Source organism: Rissa tridactyla, chromosome 6 (assembly GCF_028500815.1).
Source record: "Rissa tridactyla isolate bRisTri1 chromosome 6, bRisTri1.patW.cur.20221130, whole genome shotgun sequence".
Lineage (NCBI taxonomy): Eukaryota > Metazoa > Chordata > Aves > Charadriiformes > Laridae > Rissa > Rissa tridactyla.
In genome coordinates, this window is record NC_071471.1 from 37,152,532 (window position 1) to 37,164,902 (window position 12,371).

The 12,371-nt window shown below is 51.0% G+C and overlaps 1 protein-coding gene across 2 annotated transcripts in view; it reads right to left on the reverse strand.

Moving 5' to 3' along the window:
- Positions 1–11,829, reverse strand: part of LOC128910809 (hexokinase-1) — a 39,129-nt gene extending 27,300 nt beyond the window's left edge. Inside the window, exons 1-2 of one of the 2 annotated variants that reach the window (XM_054204590.1) lie at positions 11,692–11,829; positions 4,766–4,928 (exon numbers count right to left, since the gene is read on the reverse strand). In XM_054204590.1, coding sequence (XP_054060565.1) covers positions 4,766–4,928; positions 11,692–11,754 — 226 coding nt within the window. In that variant the 5' untranslated portion in view covers positions 11,755–11,829. Of the gene's footprint in view, positions 1–2,918; positions 3,074–4,765; positions 4,929–11,691 lie in introns of those variants that run through there. The other variant, XM_054204591.1, reaches the window with a different exon arrangement.
- Positions 11,830–12,371: the final 542 nt, after the last annotated feature.

The window sequence follows — 12,371 nt, forward strand, 5'->3', positions numbered from 1 at the left end:
ACACAAATCTGGGAAACATCAAGCTGTGTTAAGTATAATGCATAGGCAAACGCCCAGTGCCTACAGCAAGGAAGTTCTAGCTGCAGGGCGTCTGTCAACCTGATTCCCTGCAATTTAACATGAAGTTGGTGCAATGGCAACGTCAACCACCATTGGTACACAGGCAACTGCAGTGGGGGTTTATCCAAAAAGAATGGACTAACAGTGGGCAGCCTGTATCCAGATCTCACGATGAAGCTGTCAGAGCAAAGATCTCAGGAGAAAGCCAAAAAGATGTTGAAAACAGAGACAGTGCAATGAAGGGATGCCAGACCACTGATGAGCAGTCTTTTGCTGTAAATGAACCTGTGTCATTTTGGCAAATAACAGTGAATGGTGGCTGGATTGTGCACTACCCTAAAATCAACAAATTACACACATTATTTCACCCCCTGAAGCTGAGATTCACAGCAAACTGCAGTCAGGTAACAGAAGTCAGAAAAACTGCAGCGAAAAATCACAAGGCGGCCCTGCACTGCTGTAGGAGTTATTCAGAAGTTACCATCCCTTGCACAGAGCTCCTAAATAACTCCCTGGGAGCCAGGGAAAGAGTTAGGATACCTCCGTGTCCCTCTGTGGTAGAGAGGGATATGGATTTCAAGGTCTGAAGCCACATCCACTACCTCCCCACCTCCACCTGCACAGGGTGCAAGTCAGGCATCAGGATCGCGTGTTCTGGCTATCTGAGGAATGACACTTCCAGCACCCCCTGGAGAGCAAGGCAAATAAACATATTTGACTGAACGGCTTATGCTATCTCACCTTATCAAAGAGGGTGCAAACAAAGACCGTGATCGTTAAAGTCTGCAAAAAGGTAACGTTCAGGGAAGCAGCACGCACACCTTATCACACAGGAGAGCGTGCCTAGGCTGAAGTTAATTGCCGAGGCTCTGTGCAAGCATCCCTGTCTGCGCACAGCATCCCCGGGGCTGCTCGGAGGGCAGTGAAGCAGAGGCGCATGGCGCTTTCTCACCCCAGTTTTCTCATCGATTTGTGCTTTTCTGCGGTGTCAGAAGTGCCCCAAGGCCACATCAGAACAAGCTGCCTCTCCAGCGATGCGTATTGCCAGTCCCATCCTGTGGCTCTCTGGCCTCTTTTCATTCTGCCTTCCAACCTTAAAGTATGACTTTGGGAAGGCCATTCCCAACATCGCCATTTTTCCATTTCTACTTAAATTCAACGTGGAAAGACCTCTAGCGGTTGGGAAGACCTCAAACTTCAACTCAACTCTCAGAGCTCTCCGACCCCACACTATCACCAAAGTATCGGGTACGCAATTAATCCACAAGGACTTCCAGACCCAGACTTACCCCTGAGGTTACCCTGCCCAATCTCAGACAAAAACTCCTGAAGCCTGGCTTAGTGAGCTGCTCCTCCTCACTACCCCAAGCACCACCAGGAGCCCCATCCTGCTCAGAAAAGGCCGTGAGCTGCACAGGGCACCCCTCAGGGCAGGAGCTCTAGCAGGAACAGCCTAAGAGAGGCAAAGACGCCGCAAAAGCCCTTATGGTTTTTCAAGGTTGCAGTGTAATACAGAAACAAAACGCGGTCACGCAAGAAATCACAGAGAACCTCCGTACAGAAAAACGTAGCTAAATGACAGTGGGAGCCCCCAACTAACAATCCTCCTAATTTTACTGCACGGCAATGCAACTTTTCCTTCTTGCTGGGTGAGACATGGGGAAACTCCGAGTTTGCCGAAATACAGATCTAGCAGCGCTTCCCTGCCTGTTTCTGAGCAGCATCACTTTAAACGTCGCTTTGTTCCAATACGAATGTTATTTAAAACGTGAACATACCCAACCTGTAGATGCAGTTCCCTTTGTCGGGTTCAGCATAACAAATTCTGTAATTCATAACCCCCTTCACCACAAGACCGAAAGCAAAACACCTATCACAAGTGTCTCATTAAGCCAAACACTGGAATAAGCTTTATCATCCGAGTATCACTTGTCGAATGCAAACCATTACCTCCAATAAATAATGGAAAAATCAACACTGGACCAGATGGCCCTTTTTCAAGCCTAAACGCACCTTGGTACATACCTCAAACAAATACTGCACTTCAGAAATATCTTCCCTGGCAGTAAATTAACAGATTAGCTTGTTTGATTTTCAGCACGATCAAGCTCATCGCAAGACAAAATTTATTAAGAATTATCCTTTTCAGTTAAAAAAAGAATGAACTCTGGATTAGAATGCAAAGCTTTCTGTACGCAAAGTAGCAGTTTTCTTTCAGTGTATTTCAGGAATTAAACCCAAGTTTTAAATTAACCCAAATGTGAATTAAACCAAGCAGCACTTAAACTATGCTTTATAACACCAAGATGCAATCAAACTTGCTATAAATTAATCTAGGAAGATCCTTTGAAAGCATTTTGGATTAGCTTGAGATACCGTTCTGGGCACTCTGGACAAAAAAGAAACTTGTGGCTTTCGTAAATTAAGCAACTCTGAACGAAGCAAAAAAACCTTGCTAACAGCAACATCTCCAGAGTCTCTAAAATTATCACTCAATAGCTCCTTGTTAATAAACTACACAAGCACAGGTCTGAAACTAAACAACAGTATTTTCCTGAACAGTCAGCTCTCATAATAATAACCAGACTCAGAGGAAAGAGCTTACAAGGCAGTAATCGGAGAGGGGCGAGAGAAAAGGGCAGGCTTTCAGCCTCTGGCTTTTACGGAGGGACAGCTGAAGGCAGAAACTGCTGTCGGCCAGGAGCCGAACCCATGTTTTGGGCACAGCAACGCGGACACGTCCGCGAGGGCCCCCCCAGAGCCTTGCAGGATCCTCTGAGCCAGACGTAGCAGGCACATGCAGGTGAGTCAGGGAAAGAAATGCCACGACACTCACCCACAGCAAATATTGCTCATACCTGGGGTCAGAACATGCCTTTCCTAGGCAAATGATGGCATGGTTTTGCCTGCATTTCCAACAGCCATCCAAAGAGACACTTGCAGCACGTACATACAGACGATTATGGTGCTATACAGGAATTGCCCCGGGCAGAGCACTGCCTTGCTCTCATCCATGCTGCACAGACCCAGAGAGGCCGGCAGGAGCCAAGTGGGCACACGATCAAGAACCGAGCACCCCGCGCACACCACACGGGGTTGCTTTTTTAAGTAGGCGTGTAATGCGTGATCTGAAATGAAAGCCTTGACAGACAGGCATACGCTCCGACCAGGGTCACCCACCACTCTGGCTCACGCTCGGTCCCAGCGGCATCCAGCAATCTCTCTCGCCTCTCCTGGCCAGATCCGCTTTTCCCCTTGCCATATTGCATCTCCCCAGTTTGTGCCACGGAACAATTCGCAAAATTATTTGACTCGCCGCAAGCAGCTCAGATTTGCAAACCTGCAGTGCCTGACAAGAGCAAGGTCCTGGGGACAGGTCTGTATTCAACTGAACTCAAACATGCAGGATGGAAAAAACGGGGATTTTGGGGTCAGTAAAAATGCTGGGATTCCACGCAAAATCTCCTAAGCCACCTCACCTGCAAACCCTCAGAGCAACCTCTGCCTGTGACCCCGCTGTGTGTGGGCAGCTTCTGGCTTTCTCAACAGGCTGCAAATTTCAACACAACATTTCAACATAACAGCCAGGAGCGCTAAATTAAGGGAAACACAGGATTCAAGCTTGTTCTCCCTTTCATTTTTTTTAGACGGAGAATCACATTTCAACTAAAAAGCTTAAGGTGGCGGAAAGCAACAGCAAAGCAGAACTATCAAAGATTTCCACCTGCCAGACAGCACCAAGTAACACAAAGCACCCGGCTTCACGTTCTTTCCCCCAATAAATTCTTGATTTTTAACTCAAAAAAGCCTCAAAACAGGTAACCGCATTATGCAGTTGTTGCAACTGTGCAATTTCTGCACACAGGGACATAATTGGTGGTAGGCACCAAACTACAGTTAACCAACCAATGCTACACGAGAAGGAAATCCAGTGTCACCACTGAATAATAAACACTATTATATACTGTTTATAAACACATTTATGTACTCTATATATAGTAATTATTTTTTTATAAACACTAAAATAAGTAAAAGGGGCAATCTTGGTTTCAAATACCAACGCAACATCTTTTTGCTCTCTGATAGCTCTCCGTGCCGCTTTTATCAGGTACAGCGAGCACGGAAAAACCGAGTCCTACCTCTGGGTGTAAAAAAGCTCAGTACACCCAAGCAGCAGCTTTGGAGCCACACGCTGCAGCCTCCTTGAGTTCTGCAAGTTTGCCCTAGCACAGCCTGCAAGAGGTAGCTACGAAACGCAAAACGAGTGTCAGGAAACTCAAGTTCAGCATATAAGGGTTCACATTCCCACTGGGGAAAAATAAGGGAGAGAAGCGATGTTGCGTCAAAGAACAGGTGATTAAAAGGCACTGTACTTGTTAAGACTCTGGATCACATGAATATGAATTGCATAAATCAAAAATCTTCCTATATAAAGTATTGATTGTTGGCAGACTAATCTCAGCATAGATGTATTGACTGTTGCTGGAATGACTGCTAGGAAGGGCTCTTCCTTTGGCATCAAGGCGGGTTTGACACAGGAAACACAAAATCCTGCATCACCTGTGGGATCAGACCGGCACACAAAGGGGAGGCTGTCTTTGAAACGTTGCCTGGGCTTGTCAGAAAGCAAGTTGCTCTTGGTTTTGGTGAATTTCTAAACAAGTGCACCTTGTTTAATACGGAAAACAAATACTCAGCTCCTTACCTGAACCATCAGGAATGGACCTCACAAATGTCGGAAGCATCTTCACTGTAGCTGTTGGGTTAAAATCTCTGGAGAGGCCGTTCTTCATCTCTCTCCTGAAGCGAGCCATAATGTCTATCAGCGTTTCGTCAGAGAGCCGCATGGCGTAAAGGTATTTATCAATCTGGGGAAAAAGACAAACACCACCGCGGAGTGAAAGACTGCCCTGAGGTGCCCACGTGGGGCTACACCTCTCATTGCAAGAATAGTGTATAGCCCCAGCTTGGCCCCCGGGCTCTGGCCAAGCTGACAACACAGCCGTACACTTCGTGCCCTTGTCTTTTGACTCAAAATCAAGGAAAATGTGGCAAGTGAGCTGAGGCCCACCCCATCTTACTGCCTTCCCAAGGCAAGACTCAGTCCCACATCACTGCCCCCTCTTTTCCTCCCAGAACAGTTTGCCCACAGCCTCGCACCGCTACGTCCAGCCCTCGTCCCATTTCTCAGCTCTGCTGACTGCCCATGAGCTGAACGGCTGAAGGTAAAAATCCCTCTTTTAGCGCCTTGTCCCCACTGGGGTGACGTGGGTGTTGCTGCAGTCCACAGAGGTGCCTTGTATTTAAAGTCTTTCCCTGCGAAGGACTTGCCACAGCGGTTTTGGGGCTGAGAAAAGCCCTTCTGTGTAACAGACCATTTTCCCTGTCCCACTCCAAAGTTATCACAACCAGAGGGCCAGGAGAGGCAGAACTCGGCTGCGGGCAGGTAGCATCTTCCTCCTCAAGGTAAAACATCAAATTGAAAGTTGTTGACTTCTCCCTTGTGGCTTCCCAAGACAGGAACTTTCTTTACCTCCCTGGAAAAAGGAGGCAGTTCCAGTTTTCCAATAGTGTTGTTTTCCGTAATATTACGCGCATCTTCATCATCAGGAAGAGTGAGAGATGCTTTGATGCCTCAAAAATACATCTTGGCCTTGGGGGGTTCTTGCTAAACACACGTCCCACCCCTTTTACCTCAGCTGCCAGTCTGTTCTTGCCTTGTTTCATTATCTGCCTTGGAAATTTGGCTCTGCAAACAGCTCAGACCGAAGCCACACCTTTGGGATCACTTTTGCTTCCAGCTTAGCAGGACCAAGAAAATAACACCCTGCCCATGTTTTCTGTCCTCAGCAAAACTGGAAAAGTCACCTCATTTTAAACCCCAGGCCATCTCTGTGACAAGGCCACCCGCGTTTCTTGAGAGCCACGTGCCTTGAGAGCAGCTCATCTCTCAGCTGGCGTTACATCCTAACAGGACCAATGCCCCCATAAAACAGCCCACGTGAAACGTGTGTTTGCAAATGCTCCATATACTGGGGACTTTGAGACAGGAAGCGATGAATAATGCCATTCGCGAGGGAAACGCAGACAATCAAAATGTAATTAAACCCTAATCTGACCGTAAAAACAAGCGCCAGTTTAATTGCTTCTGCAGAAAGTACTTCTGTCCACACGTAGTCGAGGTCTGCACCAAAGATAGTGTATCTCCCTGAGCCAGGCGCCCTCCCACCGTGACCAAGCATTTACAGAGCTGGGGGAGGAAGGCATGGGTGGAGGGTGGCTACCCGGTCTGATCCTGAGCCACCAGTCCGGGGACCAGGCAAGCCGAACCACAGGGGCCACCACTGGAGGCTGCACAAGCTGTGAAGCGTTCGGTGCCGTTGCTTGGATAGGAAGAGCAAAAGACTCATCAGACAGACGCTAAGTGCAGCAATATGAAATGATGCACCACGCATTTGCTCCACGAAGCGGTGGAGCGGCGGTGCAGGCATGTAGCTAAAGGGCAGAAGAAGAGCTGAGCCCAGGTTCTCTGTGACAGAGGCCAAGTGCAAGGCCCCAGGGCAACATCCCCACATCCCAGTTGTGGCCTCTGCCGCCCTGGTGGGCTGACAGCCCCCTCACAGCGAGCCAGTCACCAGAGTCATTTCACTCCTAGAACAAAAACCTGGATGAGATGCACCCTCTCTGCAGCCCCAAGCGCTGCGGGGATGAATGCAGAGACTGGTGTCGGGCTGAGCACAAAGGTCTCTCCTCCGTGGCAAACCTTGCCATAGTTTGGGGTTTTTTTTAGCAGAGAGTGTCAAGCCAATGATGTCAGAGCATCAGGTTATTCCCTTTTAAAGGCAGGGGGGAGCCCTCTTATTAAGGCTGAGCTTTCAGCAGCCCACGCAGCCACTCAGGCCCAATTCCCCAAATCCCCCAGTGAAAGCTAGGCTAACACCTCGTTCGCACAGTCAGGGTTCACTGTCCAATTAAAATACCCCTCCACAAAGCCCCGCTGCCACATCCTCCTCCCAAAAACAGGGATGAAGGATCCCCCAGCCCCGCAAAATGCCCCGCTGTGAACACAGGTTTTGGCATTTGCGTCGTCAGGACCAGACAAGCCCGTTCCCCCCACCTCTGCCCCCGTGCTGCCCTCGGCATGGAGGGGAAAACGGGAGGGAGGGCTCTTTTTCCTCCTGTGAAGAAACCAATGAGCGCCGGCCAGCGCCCTTACATAATTGGGCTGGACCCTCCTGCGCGCGGGGAGCATCGCCTCGCGTTGCGTTGCCGTCGCATCATGACGTTGAGGCCATCTTCACCGCTGAGACTCACGGGGCGGCGGGGGGGAGGGAGGGAGGGGGAGATGGGGACTAAACCTCGGTTTGAAACAAGATCACTCCTGCGTGTTAACAATTCCCAAAATTTTTAATTTTTTTAAAAAAACAGGTTTTTTTTCCTCCCAGGCAGGAGAAGTTTGGTTTTTTTCTCCCAGGCAGCTACGTTGCAAGGGGCAAAGCGCTGCTCTCCTGCGCTGGCAGCACAGGCAGCACTCTGAGGGCAAAACCTCAGCAAATAGCCATAAATAACTTTGGGGGGGGCGGGGGAGAACTGGTGGCTGGATTACAGGATGGAGGTTTAATAACTCCCTGCTCTGCCCGCAATAAAAGCCGATCAGAAAGCAAATCTCAGCCTTATCCGAAGGAAAGCGGTGGAGGGGCCAGCAGGGACAGAGATGGGGGCAGACCCACCAAGGCTCCCATGGCTGCAGCCCCATGGGAGATGGGTGCCAGCCCTTCCTGGGAGATGACGGAGAGCAGAAGCAATTTCAGGCGGGCGGTTATGCGGGCAAGGAGCAGAAAACGCTCCTTTATTTAAGCTGCCATCTCAGAGCCACCCCCCCACCCCACCCCCACCCTGAGGAAGGGCATCTTCCCAGAGTGCCACCATGGGAGCACTCCAAGAGCTCCATCACTTTTCTCTTTTTCTTCGTTTTTTTCCTTAAAAAAAACCCAGCCAGACAGAATCCGTGAGCCATTTTTTTAAAATAGGATTTCATAATCCAAGACATATGCACCTAATTTTTCTTAGTCACATAGGAAAGACTCTTTTTGTCCTTGGGGAAAAGAAGTTTCTGAAATTCCAGCAATTGCAGCAGCCTCCTCGGGAAGTTGTGAATAATTGCAAGTGCATAATGAAACAGGCAGCACTAAAGGCCATTCCTTAAAAACACGCCTCGGTCCCCGGACACTGACAACAGTCAATGGTATCCAGGAACAGAGCACTCCCGCAACAATTTCAGAAATCATTAGCACCTGTTTTACTGACGCAGCCTTTGCACGAAAACCCTTCAGCATGTAAACATTCTTCCGCAGAGCTAATCACACTCCATGCTCCTTTCAGCGTCAGGAAGACGCACCAGGAGCTCAGGCGCGTTAAAACAGGTAGTTTAGACATGCTGAAACTGTTCGTGTTTACTTATGATTTATCAGATTGGTTCCTAAAAAGCCTTTACAGTGGCAGGTCACCACTACTACTTGATGCCAGTTGCTACATTTTACACCCCATTTCATGACGTTCTCTTCAAGGTTAAACGTTATTTAAGTGTCACTCTTAGATCACAATTTTTTTTTCTTCTTTTGTCAGGTAATACGACAAAAAGGCATTGTCCCCCTGACAGACAGAAACCAGGCAACACCTAGAGGCTCCCTTTGCTGGGGCCAGCTACCGCAGGTACAAACCTGTTGGAAGCAAAAGGTACTCCAAGGCGGTTTTACAAAAGCTCCCCTGCGCACGGGCCAGCGGCACAGACGCCAGGGACGCTGCGTGACGCCAATATCCCTGAGGATGGGAGTCCGCCTTTTTGGAGAAACTGAGGCCCCGGTTCGGGTTGTGCAAAGTCCTTTGTCACAGCCAGGATGCTGCTGAGCTCCTGCTGCTGCCCCCCCAGAGGACCACAAACATTCCAGGAAGAGAAGTTTTCAAAAACACCCGGATAATTTATCCTGCTTGGAGTAAAACCTCAGGCGTATTTACACAGTACAAGGCATCGTACATTGCTGGCTTGCTTCTGCACAGTAGGGTCACGTGCAAGTGCACGTACACGTGATTTCATGGGAAAATGCCCCGTGAAAATTGCAGGGGCTGCAGGGCCACAGGGCTGCCAGCCTGCGATGAACAACCCACACCTTCAACACTACACATCCACCCTGCCTATTCCCCCTGCTTGCCACGACTCATCTCAAACAATGTTCCAGAAACTGCAAATTTGGTGAAAAAAAAAAAAGTAAAATTACTCTCAAACTTCAGGGGCGTATAAAATCCAGCAAAACCAGTAGGGAAGCACTAGTTCTTAGACCCAGGGTATCCTGAGGGCCTGAAACCACCAGTCCCATCTGTGCCCCTCGGGGGGTTCCCACCATAGAAAGGCCACGCTGAGCATCAGTGCCATGGCAGGGATGGGAACCAAAAAAAAAAGAAGGAAAAGGGTCACAAGGGAAGAATTACGTTCAACCTCAGAGCAGCGGAGACCTGGTAACAAATCCATTCCCAAATTCACCTTGTTGGTACTTTTAATCCTCTCCCACCCCTCCTGCGATCCACAGCAGCATCCTCAAGGTGGATGTGCCACCAAATGCTGAGCCGATCGCTGCCATGGACCAGCAAGGCAGCGGAGCAGCTGCCGTGGCTAGGAGCCCCAGGGGGCAGAGTGGCAAACAGGGACAACGCCTCAGCCGGCAGCCCCCCGGCCGCAAACACGTACCAGCAGCAAGTGCTGCTTTTCCGGAAGCAGAGGAGAGGGAGGGACCTGAAATGAAGCCATGCAGGCACGTATTCCCATAAGCGGCATGCCGAAATGAAGCACAAACCCCTTTGCCCTTCAGGGAACCAGGGAGTGGAGCCCACCGGCACCCAGCAGCCATGGGGCAGCAGAGCAGTGGGGCAGAGCCTCTGACTGCCACAGAAACCCTCCCTGCAGGACAGCCAAGAGCAAGGGGGCCCAATATCTGTTCCAAAAGGATATAAACAGGAAAAAGATGTCTCACATCCTCCCAAACCAGGAGCCTGTTTTTGTTTGTGGGTTTGGGGTTTGGTTTTTTTTGTAATTGGATTTTTTATTTTATTTTATTTTTATGACAAAACCAGATTGAGCCGTAAGAATCCTTTACAGCTCCCTGGCCGTCAGACAATAGCCGCCTCATGGTGCCAAACCAGCCTGCAATAAATAACCCCCAGGAACACCACAGAGTTTCCCCCCCCTTGCCTGTATGCTCCCACTGCGCCTTCCCCACACAGCCCTTCTCTGCTGCTCCCCGGCCAGCGTGCACCCTTCTGCTTATCTTGGGTTTCTAAATATAACAGGCCCAGCAAAACAGAGAAGGCCTTACCCAGGCATGCCTGCCTGGCGCCAGCAGCAGCACTTACAAATCCTCCAGGAAAAGGAAAATAAGGGGCCTGGGGAAAAGGGAGAGCCGCGTACGTGGGGACGGAAGATGCAGGGAGCTGCAGGCTGCGCACAGCCTTCAGCTCCTCGCGAGAACCACCGGGCGGAAAAAGCAAAAGACCTAAACCATGGAAGGAGACGTGGAAAATATGTGGTGCTGTCTCGGGTTTTATCCAACAGAGGAGCGGGCACGAGTGAGCATGCCTTGAGCAGGGCACGATGGGTCACCCACACACAGGAGCCGAGGTCTCCCCAGGCACAGCCGGCCACCCAAAGGGAAGAGATGCTCTCCTCCCGCCGGGGACGAGCCCCGAGACCACTACAAATCAGCCCTGCTGATGCTGAGGCTTCCCCAAAATATTCTCGGGATGCCTTCAGCAGGCGCTCAGCCCTGCGCCGAGGTGGGTCACGCAGCACCGCCGGAGGAGGTGGCGGGGGGGAAGCCTCTGCTTCCTGACGTCAGCCCGACTCGGCGATATTTGCAATTATTTTCCCAATTTGTGTCCCTGCATCCCTAGCCCCAGGCTCCCCGCTCCCTACAGCTCTGCAATATGTTCAGCCGGGACCCAACTGCCATGTTTTTATTTATCCTGCGCTCTGCACCCGTTTCCTTTGTGGCAGTGCTAAATCCCAGGGCTGCACCAACATACAGCAGCAGTCGCCTAACGCTAAAGGAAAAGAAAAGACGCCCATCGAAATACTTCTTCTTTTTAAGCACAACCGACAACTACTTCCTGTAAATTCAGAAGCTGCAGTGACACATCATTCAAAAACTACCTGCTCATCACCCCTGTGCTGGAGTGACAGATGCCCACAGGCACCCTGGGGAAGAAGGGGAAGTCCCCTCTCCAGGGATGCTGGAAAAGCCTGGTCACCATCACCACCACCCTCATCGCCAAAGCCCCACGCTGCGGACGCAAATCCTTCGCCCCGCTGGGCTTCCGCGGCCTGAGCGGCAGCGGGGCATCACCCGCGCCCAGCAGCGCCCGACACCGAGAGACCCCGCTCCGCTCCCAACCGGGGATGCGTTGCGGGGACCATCCGGCTGGGCTTAAAAACGGGGTTTATCCCCTTTTCTCCCGCAGCAGGGTCGCTACGGGGCCAAAGCAAAAAAACCAGCAGGAAGGAAAAAAAAAAAAAATATATATATATATATAAAAAAATGTAAAAAGCGGTCTGGCAGCCTTCCGGCTGGGATTTCAATCTACCTTTTTGACCTGGTCCTCCTTCAGCTCCGTGAAGTAGTAGGCCAGGAGCTGGGCGGCGATCATCCTGCCGGCTGCAGCGGGCGGCTCCGCGCACGCAGCGATGCGGCGCCCGAGGATGGCCGCGCCGCCGCCCGGCGCCTCCCCTTCCTCCTCCTCCTCCTCCTCCGGCCCTCCCCGGCCCCGCCCGCAGCCCCGGTCCCCCGGCCGGCCAGGGATGTGGCGGCACGGAGCCCTCTCGGGGCTGTTTTTGGCATGCAGGGTTGGGGGGGGGAGGAGGAGGAGGAGGAGGAGGAGGAGGGAAGGGGCGGAGGGGGGTAATGCCCGGCCATACCCCCTAAGGGTCTTCATACAGGAGCCTTGGGGACAGACTGCTGAAGGCTGTCCACCGCTCTGCTGTGGTACGGGAAGAGCAAACCAAAAAAAACCAAAGAAACAACCAAACCCCACCAAAAAAAACCCCAAACCCTAAACCAAAGGTGTTTTCAGAAGGGCCTTTACGCTCAGGAATCTCCGAGAAAATAGGAAAACTGCAGGAACCTCCACTAACACCCAACATCCCCCATCCAGGTGCGTTGCCTCCTCCGCAGCGAGCAGGACGCAGCCTGGACACCCCTGGGCTGTGGGGTGAGCTGCTGGGAGACCTGTAGAGGCACCCCGGAAAGCGGATAATTGCTTCGACT